General features: G+C 39.8%; 1 protein-coding gene across 1 annotated transcript; it reads right to left on the bottom strand.

Annotated features, from left to right (window-relative positions):
- Window positions 1–2,572: 2,572 nt before the first annotated feature.
- Window positions 2,573–11,250, bottom strand: c1qtnf6a (C1q and TNF related 6a). The gene is made up of 3 exons (XM_041778651.1): window positions 10,939–11,250; window positions 4,003–4,209; window positions 2,573–3,814 (listed from the first exon to the last, which is right to left on the bottom strand). The coding sequence occupies exons 2-3, from the start codon at window positions 4,199–4,201 to the stop codon at window positions 3,261–3,263; spliced, it is 753 nt and encodes a 250-aa protein (XP_041634585.1). The 5' UTR covers window positions 4,202–4,209; window positions 10,939–11,250; the 3' UTR covers window positions 2,573–3,260.
- Between the last annotated feature and the right edge of the window lie 2,108 nt (window positions 11,251–13,358).

Here is a 13,358-nt window from a genome sequence, read left to right as displayed (position 1 = left end):
AACACTGGAACATAACTATTGTTAAAGATTTGGGAGCCAGAATGGTCAGTTTGTTTCCAGAGGGCAACTTTGTGTGTATTTGGGAGGGAAATATCATGAATCAGGGCAACGGGAAATGATGAGCAGCACCAGTGAACTTTTAAAAATGTTCAGAAAAATCAGGGTTACTCAAAACATAATTAGAAAACAAGAAAAAGCATTGGGTTCCCTGAAATCTACAATAACAAAATACTCGGGCAACGAACCAGCTGTTCTCCATGACATCCTCAAGGTGTCACTGTGGTCATTTTGATCTAAATCTCAATTTGAAGATCTGGAAAGGAACCCTTCATGATGAGATACATTTGTCTTTAATGGAGTAAAATTAATATTTTAAATATTTATGATACATATAGAATCAAACTTCATTTATATACTGTAAGAATATTTGAAAAACAAATTCATATGTAGGCTGTGATTGATGTGCAATACACTCTGGGAAGTAATGTCAAATGGTTGCAATTGTTTTCCCTATTTAATATCAGTTGAAATTAATATCATTTGTTTTTAATGCTCTGTTTTTTCCCCACATGAATATTCATTTACCACAATATTCCCATTCAGGAGCTCTTTTTAAGTATGCCAATATGACATAAATTAAGGGTCTGACTTAAAGCAATCTCTGTAGTGACTGACTAAATTTTATAGATTATTTATCTTTTTAGCTCTTCAAAGTTGTTGCATGTAAGAAAAAAAAAATCTTGGTACTCAGAGACCAGCTGATGGCTTCTGAGACTGTGAGATATCAAGCTCAGAGATCCACTGCATGGCTGTGATTCCTTCTCCTTACTAAAGATCTTTGGTAAAAAATTACCTTATACCTGTACAGTAAGTCAAAATATGTCAAACACACTGAAAAACTAAGCTCCTCAACTACAGAGAAAAGAAACATCATATCTTGTGTAGGTTTAAGGCTGAAGAGTCTAAAAATAACCAGAAACACTGCTTGGATTTGTTAGTTTTATTTAAAGAGGGTCAAACGCTGCCATCTGGTGGTCAAATTGGCTAAAACAGAAAACCAATTTCAGAACATATCCTTATAATGAACCACAAATAGAAGTCACTGGCCTCATTAATACTAGAAGGTCGTTTATTACAACAAAAAGGATCATTGTTGATGCCGATGTTAAACAGAGAGAATTGACTGTCCTCCTGTGGTCATGTGAGGAGCAACAAAGAAGCAAAACATGGTCTACAACATGCCACACAGGCACTTCAGGTAAAAACATCAAAGTTAAATCAAAGCTAATGCTGGAAGTGATTAGAAACAAGCAAATTCATAATTAAAATCCTCTAGTCATTGTTGTTATAATGCAAATTCATGTTGAGGGTTATTCTTATGCAGTATCGATAAGTATTCATATCACAAGCTTTTAAGTGTAATAAAATAATCTTTAAGTTTATTTCACTATTTCATGAGTAAAGTCACAGTCTATACAGTTTCTTTTTTAGAATAAAGGGTGGTGTTATAAGCAAACTTGTTCACCAACAGTCAAGTAAAGTGAGTTTAAAGTTTGTATAGCCACTGGAAAGTTTGACTGGAAGAGAAAAGTGTCATAAGAGAAGATGCACAAGCAACATGGATGAGCTCAACCCTCAGAGGGTTTTCATACAAAGAAGACTCAAGAACTCAAGGGGGCTTCACAAAGACTGGACTGAAGCTGGAGTCAGTTGATCAAGAGCCGCCACACACAGACGGGTCCAGGAAGTGGACTACAAGTGTTGTGTCCTTTAGTATTGAGCCCCTCCTGAACCACAGATGTTATAAGCCTCTCACCTGGGCTAAGGACAAAACAAACTAGACCTATGCCTGGTGGTCCAAAGACCTTTTTTAAGATGAAACTAAATTCTGAATTAATTTGGAGATCAAGGTCCCAGAATCTGGAGGAAGATTAGAGAGGCACAGAATCCACGGTGCTTGAAGTCCAGCGTGCACAGATTCCACAGTCAGTGATGTTTGGGGTACCATGCTATCTGCTGCTGTTGGTCCACTGTGATTCATCAAGTCCAGTCATCACTGTCAGCAATTTACCAGCTTTTAGAGCACTTCATGCCACCATCTGCTGAGAAGTTATGGAGATGCTGATTTCCTTTTCCAGCAGGACTTGGCACCTGCCCACAGTGAAGCCAAAACTACAAGAAACTGGTTTGCTGACCGTGGTGTTACTGTCCTTGACTGGTCAGCCAACTGGTTTGACCTAAACCCCATAGAGAATCTCTGTAGTATCATCAAGAGGAAGATGAGAGACATCAGACTTAATAATATAAATGAGCTGAAGGCTGCTATCAGAGCAACCTGGGCTTCATAACACCCCAGCAGTGCCTAAAATGTTTGAATATTTTCGGGGCTCTGGGAGATAGTGATGCATTATCAATATGCAGATCCATGTTTAAAAAATTATATAATCCAATTTGTATTAACATGGATGCAAAATTATTTGGCTGACTTGCACAGTCTTGCTGATTTGATGCATTAAAATGTTCATTTCTCCGCCTTCAAAAAAAAAAAAAAAAGCACAAGATGTTAAAGAAATGAAGAGAGAGAAATAATATTTAATGGATGCAGTGGAAAGAGTGTCCCATGCAGCGTAATGCTAAGTGATATCTGACGCTCACATGCTGTTAGAAGATGGTGTCAGAAAAAAAGTCATGTTTCCTGCATTTTCTCAAATTTTAAGTTCATAAAAAAGTTCAGTTAGCACCATTTTTTAGCACCACATGTAAAAGGTTACAACAGTCCTCAGTAGAAGTGACCCTACTGAATGACTCAGTGTCTTGTTGTAGATAACAAATAATCATTTTCTCTGACACATAACATATATTTGCAAGAAAAACAATGTCCTTGTACTGATTAAAACACATTTTTAAAAATCAGTAAACCTGAAACAGTCCTGGTCAGTGGATTTTGCTACTTCTGCTCATGAGTCCAGCTTCTCTAGGTTTTATGCTAAGCTAAGCTAAGCTAACAAACTAGTTTCAGCAGTGATTTCTCAGAAGTGGCATGAACCTCCCTATCTACCAAATGATAAAACAACAAACTAGCATACTTTTGTGCAGTTTCAAGAGAATTAAATTGTTGCCTATACTTTCAGTTTGGATTTTTTGTGCGACTTAATTGGCAGATCAAGTTTATTTTAGCTCATCCTCATTGCTTATTTTCCAGAAAGCAAAAATGGTATGCTGAGTGTCTTTTTTCATTTTTACACCAAATTTCTGCTCCTTCATTCTCTGTCTGCACTAGACTTGATGAGGTATCCGTTAAAAGTGATATAGATGTCGACATCATCACTGTAAATTGCGTTCTCCCTCTCCCTCTTGTACAAACGGACCCAGACCTCGTCGCCTAGCTTCAGCTCCAACATCAGGCTCTGACTCTGCATGATGGAGCGGTCGCTGGGCTGGGCGTACACGATGGCACGCTCTGTCTCGTTCTGCATGATGTGCAGGTATGTCTCTTTGAAGTTCCATGTGTGGATGTTGACATTAAAGAAGTAGATCCCAGGGATCCGGCAGATGAATTTCCCCTTGAACATGTCAAAGTGGTCCTCCAGATTGACAAAGACCGTGTCGAAAAGAAGGCTCTGGTAGGTGTCCAGGCTGTGGAGGGATTTACGACGGCCGACTGAGAAAGCAGAGTTCTGGATCTTGCAGGCATCTCCTGGAGGACCGGCCTGGCCTTTGGAGCCTTTTGAGCCTGCTGGCCCTCTGAGACCTGGAGGACCTTCAGGTCCAGTTTTGCCTGGTGTTCCTCTGTCACCTCTGTCTCCTTTGTCACCTGCACAGTCACACAAGTCAGTCATCAGATTTCTCTGTTATGCGTGACATTAATGTGCTCCAGGACAACTGTGCCTAAAATTTGGTCATGCTTTTCAACAAACTCTGTCAATGAAGAGCAAGTAATGTTTAGTCAAAAATACTGGCTTATACTGTGTAGTTATAGAAATACAAATGCAGATATGATACCTTTAAGGATAGTCATGTTGATATAAGTGCGTACTTCTGGCACATGGCTGAACCCTTTTGTTGGAGGCTCTGCTCCACTGCCATCTTCTTCCTCCAGGTGGTCACAGCAGCGGCTGCAGGGAGCAGGAGGAGGAGCGCCAGGAGGAGGTACCAGAGCCACCAGGGAGGAGAAGGACAGGAGGAGGAGGACTCCCAACATCGCTGCGCCTGCAGTAAGCACAAAGAACACTATTACATTGTTTATACAGTGAATTTATGACTCTCCATCTCATAAAATTTCTTATCCATTTTCTAAATAAAAGCATACAACTGAGGAAATAGGTTACAAGAGTTTAAAGCCATTAGGATAGGAAGCACAAGGTAATTCATGAACGCAGGGGTTCTGCAATAATTGCTGTATTATACATATGATGTGATGCATCGTGATATTTGATAAAGACTGTAAAATAGCCCTAAAAAGGAAAATTGCATTTATGCAAAATTGCATGATTAATGTGTGCATGAACTGAAATTGGGAGTCAGCTTCACCTCCTATCATGCTTCACAAATTTAACTACTATTCAACATTAGTAGTGGACCGATTATCAGATTTGCATTTGGTTGATTATCATTATCAGCACTTTATTTTACCCATAAATGACAAAATGTATTTATCAACAAATGAGCTACTTAGGTTCTACTGCAAAGTGTGTCTTCACCTCTGGCTTTATTTTCAGTCTCCACGGTCTCACCAAACATCCTGAATATAACAGTCTGATAGGCTAGATGTCACACGCCACTGACACAGTAAGTCTATACTATCACTTCCTGTTTTCCTGCTGCTACTGTGTTGCTCTGTGCTTTTTCTAAAGCAGCAAGTTTTTGTATTTTTCCTAATTTTTTATAATCATGCAATTTTACTTTTTCCCATGTTGAGTACATTTTTACAAAGGTTTTTTGGACATTTTGTGTCTTCATTTATAGAGTAGGACAGTGGATAGAGTCTGAAATGGATAAATGGGGTTTTAACCGCTAGACCATCTGCGTCCCCATGTTAAATACTTTTTTCCCATCAAAGTAGATGAATATTAGTTCCAAATATTGGTTATCAATCTTAGGAACAAGAAATAATCAGCAAACATCAGCCAACCCACCCAACATTAACCCGCTGTCCTCATCTTTGTCCAATTCACTTTTAATGATAAAAGTAATAATAAATTTTATTTATTAAGCGCTTTTCAAAAACTCAAAGACACTGTACAATAGTAACAGAATACATTACACAAAAGAAGAAGCCAAAAACAGGACAATATCACAACCAAACAGAGAAAAACAAGCAAGCAAGCAAGCAAGCATGTTCATGTTGGCCTCTTAAAATTACAATTGCCATTGCTGGAGCTGTAAAGTTGAGACATGTTGAGTCAGGAGGGCCATATTTAAAAAAGAGAGTAAACTATCAGTATTCCAATCCATTGATTTAATAATTGTCTTTGTCCTGCTGTCCTTATCCCAGTATATAAGCACAGTGAGAGAATTGCTTTGAATAGATCCAACTCCAAAAAAGTAGCAAAAATGTGTAGAAATTAGCTTAAAATGCCTTTAGAACAGTCAAGCATTTTAAATGTAAAGTGATCATAGAGATCATGTTTCAATAAGATCATAGATCTGACTCAAAATCATAAAGAACATGATGATATGACTGTGAGGGAGATCACACAGGGTCCTCACTGAGTGTGATCAATCAGTACAGTGCCAGGTGTGTGTGAGCTGATGGCTCCTGATTGTGGCCAGGTGTGGCAGTGCCAGGTGTCTGTGTGAGCTGATGGCTCCTGATTGTGGCCAGGTGTGGCAGTGCCAGGTGTGTGTGAGCTGATTGCTCCTGATTGTGGCCAGGTGTGGAAAGCCTACTTATACTCCTGGGTTTCAGCTCTCAGTGCTGACTCATTACCTCACCTTCAGAGCTAGTGAGCGCATCTCCTTGTGTTTTCCTGTGTTTTAGTGAGAGTTTGCACAAACATAACTGACAACTTACCTGAGTATACTGTCTGTGATTTACCAGCTAAAGTGGTTTAGTGCTGGAGGCCTTTGCCCAGTCCTTTTGTTTAATTTTACACTGGTCTGGTGACCTTAGTGTTTCACTGGAGGAGGCTTTTCTTTCCCCTTAGAGCTTTGTTTCTAGTCAGCTGCAAGGCAGTGGTGGTTTTGTTCTTTTCTCAGTATTAATTTAGTTGGGGAGATTCTTAGTTCTGGTTGCTACCAATTTGGGTTTTCTCCCTTCCCTTTCCCAAATATTGCTTGCGATTTTAGTGGTTATCCTTCTGGGATAACTTTAAGAAACCCGGGTCCGCAATTGTGTCCCACTTCCCCATCCTGACAAGGACAGGTGATTTTAATTTTGTCCTTATGCCTGTGTTTGATGGAAAGTTACTATGGTTCATTGTCTGAATAACATGAACTGCATGTACAAATTTTCCTTATATATTTCATGCCTTTGCGCAATCAAAACAAAAAGATCAATCTCATGTTGATGCTCACTGAAGAGGCAGAGGATCACCTAAATCATTAGGGACCCCCCATGGTAAACATGTCTATACAGAAGTTATGAATATTTTTGTAACTTTTGATGAGTTATTTCACACAGGAGCGGAGTTGTGGAGAATCGACCACCCAGCAATGCTCGTTATCAGTTAAAAGAGCAATGACAAATAATTCATAAAGGAAGGGCTGAATATGTTTCATATGCCATATTTAAACTGCTTTAGCCTGGCTATACTTCACTGCTCCCTGTGCAAGCTGCTTCTTGCAACCCTCCTCCACCCCAGCTTCTCCTCTATGCTTTATCTGACTCAATCAACATCATTCTGTTGTCACTGATGCCTAATCTGTGTGCTGTTCCTGCTTGATGCTTTCCACAAAGGCTTGTGGAAGGGCAGGGGGATCCCAGAACAGCCCCACTGCCAAATATAAATAACAGCAATAAAAGCAAAATAATAACTGCTGATAAAGAGAAAATTTATAAGACGCAAATCATGTGTTTCTTGACAAAGTGGTCCTGACTGAAGTATTAAAAGTAGGTTCCAGTAAAGATAAAAAAGACTAACCTCAGCTGTAGAGTTATGCACTTTTGGCTATTCTTTCATTATTGGTCTTTTTGGACTTCAAATTAATTGGTAATTGTATTTTGAAATACATGTCAAACGCTTTGGACAAAAGAGTTAAGAGACTGTTTCATTTGATTTGTGAAACATGTGTACTGGCCAAAATATCAGTTGTTCAGCAGCTGCTCAGAAAATCAGACCATTGTGTGTCCTGGATGTCATTCCCAGAGCAGCAGAGAGGAAAAAGAAAATTCCTCTCTGAGCCAGAGAAAACATTTTTCACCCCAACAGCAAGAAACGGGAGCCAGGAAATGTGGGAAAACAAATAAAGCAAAGCTACCATGCGAAAAATAAGCAGCTTAAATGCCCTAAAAAGCCTCTGCAAATACTTTCACATAAGCTGACTTTAAAAAGGTCGAACAGTGCATTAATAAAGGTGAAAAATGATAAGAGAAGGCCAGGATACAAAGATGGAAATCACATGAAAAATGACCCTACATGAAGCCCATAAATCACCACTAATGATCCAAGGAAGCAGTGACTGAATGATTTTAATGGTTTATTTTAACAAAAGTAGACAGTCAAGGTTTTTGTTTCCATCAAAAGGCCAAACTGAAAATTTTCAGAGTAAAAGCAATGGCCTTCTGCCAGACCCAGTGGTCGATCAGTTTCTGTGTACTGTAACTGGAACATTGTGTGCTGCTGTGTTTATACACCACAGCTGTTGCTTTAACTGGGATCCTTCCTATACAACTGGACCGACAATCCAGCAAAAGAATGCAAACAGACACATTCTTAATGATAAAAACTTCACTTACAGCTGCAGGGACATAATTATTGCATGTTGACAGAGCTTGTAGATTTTCCAGGCAACTGTATAACTTATCTATTTTGGATTAACATGCAAAGATATTTATGTGGACATGAAAGTGAGGTGATATTTATCTGACTTCCCGTCTTCATTGATAAAAAGCAGCCATGTGCAGTGATACAGACTACTGAGGTTACAATCCATTGCGATGCATCATGATATTAAATTGAAACTCTGTCAGGATAAACAATCAAATCTAGTGGTGAGACCAGCAAAGATGCACAACTCTACAGCAGAGAGCCAATGAAGTAAAGCCACTTCATCCATCAATTACCCATATAGTTATGTAAGTTGGAATAAAACTACTTTTAAAATGCTTGTAATTTAAAAGGTTGAGATGTGACTGACAACTATCTATAGATGACTTTGGAAAAATTCTTTTGAGCAGCGACCTTTGCTGGCAATAGTTTAAGGAATCTGCCATAGCTCCTATGCACAACAAACCCCCTTTTAGGGCCCTACGGATAGGGTGAAGAGAGAAATAGAGGAAAGAGGTGGGAGGCAGGGTTACAGAATAAGACAGCAAAAGGAGAAGAAATGGTTGAGGTGTGTTCCTGCTCCTGAAACTTGCATCCCTTGTAGCATCCCTTCTCTACGTTTGTGCTGCACAATTGTTGCAACTACAATTGCAATGTCAAGCAATTACATAATTGTTTAAAAAGCTGCAATTGTTTTTGTATTAACTAGTGCTTAAAAGGTTTTTTAAACATGAGACATTGCACCTTAATTGGTACATTGCAGTTGAGAGATGCTAGTGGATGTGTCTTGTGTATCCAGATAATGATATCTATGATTTTTTGTGAAACATAAAAAGGATCTGCAAATATACTTGGGTGACTGTAAATATACCTGGGTGGCCCATCAACATACCATCTACGGTGCTAGGAAAAAATTTGCCTTATTCCGTGGAGGAATTTTACTCTTTTTGCAGAATAGCTTTATTTAGCCACATTGGAGGGTTTTCATGCATGAAGCCACTCCAAAACTTTCGTTTTGTTTTATTTAGCCATTCAGAGGCTGGTATGTTTCAGATCATTGTCCTGCTGGATATCCAAAGTGCACTTTGGTCACAAACTGATGGCTGGACATTCTCCTTCAGGATTTTCTGGTAGAGGTCCAGGTCCTGAAGCAGCAAAGTAGTGCCAGACCATCAACTTAACAAAATCACGTTTGACTGTTGGTATGATGTTCTTCTAATGACATGCTGCCATTCAGATGTAATGGGGCGCACACCTTCCAAAAAGTTTAACTTTTGTCAGTCCACAGAATATTTTCCCAAAAGTCTTCGGGATCCAGAGATTGACTGGCGACCAGTCCAGAATGTACCCCGCCTCTCGCCCAGTGAAAGCTGGGATAGACTCCAGGCCCCCGTGACCCCCAACGGGAAAAGCAGTATGAAAAATGGATGGATGGAAGTCTCGGGGATCATCAAGATGTTTGTCTGCAAATGTGAGACGAGCCTTTGTGTTTTCTTTTTTGGTCTGCAGTGATTCAGCCTCATCCCATGGATGCCATAACGGCCCGGTCTCTTTCTTGAATCATGAACACTGACCTTAACTATGTCAAGTGAGGCCTGCAAGTCTTTAGATGGTGGTCTAGGTTCTTCTCTGACCTTCTGGATGAGTCGACGCACTCTTGGAGTAATTTTGGTAGGCTAGGAGATCCAGGGAAGGTTCACCACTAGTCCAAGTTTTTTCTCCATTTGTGGATAATGGCTCTCACTGTGGTTTGCTTGAATTAGCTTTGCAACCCTTCCCAGAATGAGAGCTGTCAACATTTAATTGTGACAAATATGCAAAAAAATGATAAATCAGGTAGGGGGCAAATAGTTTTTCATAGCTCTGCAGTGAGGTAGACACTGCTTGTTAGCAGGGTCAACCTGAAGAATATCAAATAGTGGATAAGCTGGCAGGGGGCATGCCAGTTCTCTCAAAATAGACAAACTTCCATTAGCTAATTGATTTTCCCTTGATGCTTATATACTGGGACCAGGACAGTACTCCAGTTACATACCCTAATCAAACTACAACCAATTGTGCATGCAAATGTAAATGTACTGATTGAGTGAGGCAGGGTAGTTAGTTTGTTTACAACTATAACTGGACTTTTTCTAACCACATGTACATGTCCTGACCCACAGAGACAGACAAATGCTCAGTCACACCTACACGTTATTCAGAGCCACCAATTAAACTAACAAGCATGTGCTTGGGCTGTGGGAAGAAGCCAGAGTACCTGGAGGAGGTTCTCTCCACATATACACAGAAAGAACACATGAGGACAACAGCAATAAGATATAAAAAGGACTGCAAATGGACAAAACAACTCAAAAGATAAAAAAAGACACAAATATGACTTCAATGACACAAAGGCAAACACCACTTAAGGTCTGAGGGTCCTGCTTCAATATAAGAGATTATAAGACTTTTTTTGGCGTTCAGGGGTCTTTTGTCAAAATAAATAAATGAATAATAGTAATAATAATTTGCAGACTTGGCACAGGAAAGTCAGACTGAACCTCAGGGGAGCCTTTATGTGTTCTTAATTTGGCCAAGACACTCAACTGGGATCTAATGTGAGTGGTTTTAAAGGGAAATTCCAGTTGAGCTGGAAAGTTGAACATGAAATGATGACTGCAGAAAAACAGAAAGAATAGGAAAAAACAAAAATAAACACAAATCCTTTACAAAGACATAACGGCTCATTAAAAATACAAGGGTAGCTGATAACCCTGCACTGTGCATCGTTTTAAATCCAAGCATTGTGCAACGTTAAAATTTACGCTAAAAGTAACTACTGCATCCAGACATCTTGCAGTTTGCCCTGCAACAGCCTGCAGACGCTTTCTTCCAGGCAGTCGTGCACATGAGCACACTATTTTACTAGAAGCATGCCTCCTGATCTGAAACGGTAAATAAAGCAATAAACAGCATCACAACAAGAGCACTATCGACAGAAAACAAACACATGTAGCTGCATAAATCTTACCTCTTTGACGTCTCTGCAGCCGCTTCGCCTGCCGAGGGGACAGAGGCAGAGGAGGGGAGGGAGATCCTGAGTCAGCAGCGCTCTCTCACCCAGTTTGTCTCTCTGTGGGAGGGAGCTTTGATTCCTAACGACCCCTCCTTGTTGTAGGAAGGCAACAAGTGCCATGTGCGCTTTACTTGACAATGGCTGACAGTGTACACTTACTTTAACGCTGATGAATGGATGAAAACTTCTTGCTGTCAAAATTATAACTGTTACCTCCGCCAAGGAGGTTATGTGATCAGGTGGGTTTGTTCGTTAGTTTGTTTGTTTTGTTAGTTAGCAATATAACTCAAAAAGTCATGGACGGATTTTCAGGACATTTTAGTAGTGAGAATACTCCCAATGCTTGGAGGAATAGTGGAATATTCACCCTCTGCCATGACTTTCAGTCGTCCATTGAGACCATGGGTGCTTCTGTCATGACAGTCGACATGTAGCGAAGCCAGTGCTTAGCTTCACCGTGTCTCCACCCCACTGGGGAGGGAGTAATTGGCGAATTAGATTTTGGGAGTGGTCCGGATCACCGTCTGGATTCAGGAATGTTTTTAAAGGATTCTTCACTATTGGGAGATATGGCTAATGGCGGAGGTCTGTGCTCTTTGAGGGCTTTTCTAGTTGTTTTATTTCTTTCTTTTTTTTGAGAGAGAGAAAAGTGTTCCATGAATCGTTTCAGCACATTTATCCTAATAAAGCACACAAAAAAGCCTTCAATAAAATGGCTGTGTCACAAGAAGACACAAGAATATTGTAATGGAGGCAGTTTTTAAGATTAATATTGGAAAAAGAGTTGTTTTGGCAGCTAACTTGCATTGGCACCTAAGGTTGGCCACTGCTATCTGAAAGCTAGCTAGCTGGCCTTGTAGTTTACCCAGAATGACCGTTACATCTTTGAGCTTTTTTGCCGATGTAAGGTGTTTCCCTTTAATCGGTGACCTTGTTATCTGGTGACTTTTAGCCAAGTGGGTCTGTGGTTTTGATGTATTTACTTCTACAACAACACAGATACTGAAAATGAAAATAATGTGCATGCCTCTTGGATAACTTTTTTTCGTTATTGGTATTATTAATATTATTATGAAAAAAATTCTCACAAGATATTTTTTAATTGGAAAATTAAACAAAAGGGCATTTGGGAGACAGCTATTGTTACAACATGAACACATTAGGCTGGGTTGCTAAACAAAGCGTAACACCATACAGCGCTAACAAATAAAGCTACAATTTATCCGCCATTCTGGTATTTACACAGTTAGGTAAACTAGCTGATAAAATCAATGCAAAGCTTTATGCTGTCTCTAAACTTAGTAAGTTATGAGACATTACAGTAAAGAAAACCAAAATTTTATCTCCTAAATGTTAATTTTCAAACTTTAAATTATGTGTTTTAGGACTGAAGTTTTAGGTCTGAACTACATTTAAATATCAATACCAAAATCAGTATTAGCTAAAATTTATTTGTAAATACCGGCATATTGGTTATTGGCAAAATTCCAGTATTGTGCATCCTAACTTTTCCCTGTGTGCTCTTCTTCTTCATGCATTCATGTGTTGTAAAAAGATGATTGTTGAGTGATAAGATAATCTGATAAGACATATGCTAATATCAACCCTGCCAATGCAGGAGATCCTTGATTGTCCACTTGAGGCTGGCTGCAGAAGCACCAGAAGTCACCCATCGTTACACATACAAACCCTTTGTTAAAATACTTATTACAGTAAGAGTAAACATATTTACAGCCTCGTTCATAAAACGATTTTGAATAGTTCATGTCAATGTATGGTGGGTGACTTTTCTTTGTAACTTGTCTGTTTAGTTTTTAAGGATGATATGAGGTATGCATATTTAGGGGCATGGCTGATGTGATGGCAAGCCAGCAAGATAACTATTTCTCAGGAGATTATGTCTGAGCTCTACCCCTTTGTCTGAGACAGTGTTTTCAGTATAGCAGCCACTTTGGATTGGCTTCTAAAGCTATCTGCAGTAATCAAAAGGCCGACATCATTCAGACTTGGTTCCATCATTTTTTACAGTCTGTGCTGTACATCAATAAGTCTGGTTATGTTTTTAATTTTTGCCTCTCAAAAGCCTTTTCAACCCTATCCCAATCCACCATTTTCCAGCAGAGAACCAGGGGTAGGACATGGAGGTGCACTCAGCTACAAACCACCCCAATGCCTGCAGGAGGTCCCCAACTGAAAAAGCCAACAGAACCACATCATCTGCAAAAAGGACTGGAACCAGATTGACAGGGGCTGGATGGTGATTGTCTGGTGGCCAGGCAGGGCTTCTCTCTATGGGAAGGTAACATAGAGCTGCTACCCTGTGGGCCCACCACCCACAGGGCTGAGCATAGGGGTTTGGTGTTTAGTAAGCTGTG

Source organism: Cheilinus undulatus, linkage group 21, assembly GCF_018320785.1.
Source record: "Cheilinus undulatus linkage group 21, ASM1832078v1, whole genome shotgun sequence".
In the NCBI taxonomy this organism is placed as follows: Eukaryota; Metazoa; Chordata; class Actinopteri; order Labriformes; family Labridae; genus Cheilinus; species Cheilinus undulatus.
Note: the sequence above shows the minus strand (reverse complement) of the source record. Positions and strands in the feature narration are given on the sequence as shown.

Excerpts from the sequence above, each read along its gene's own strand:
- c1qtnf6a (XM_041778651.1), bottom strand. The coding sequence starts at position 4,201 with ATGTTGGGAGTCCTCCTCCTCCTGTCCTTCTCCTCCCTGGTGGCTCTG. Across the intron at positions 3,815-4,002 it reads CAACATGACTATCCTTAAAG|GTGACAAAGGAGACAGAGGT; the intron begins GTATCATATCTG and ends GTGACTGTGCAG.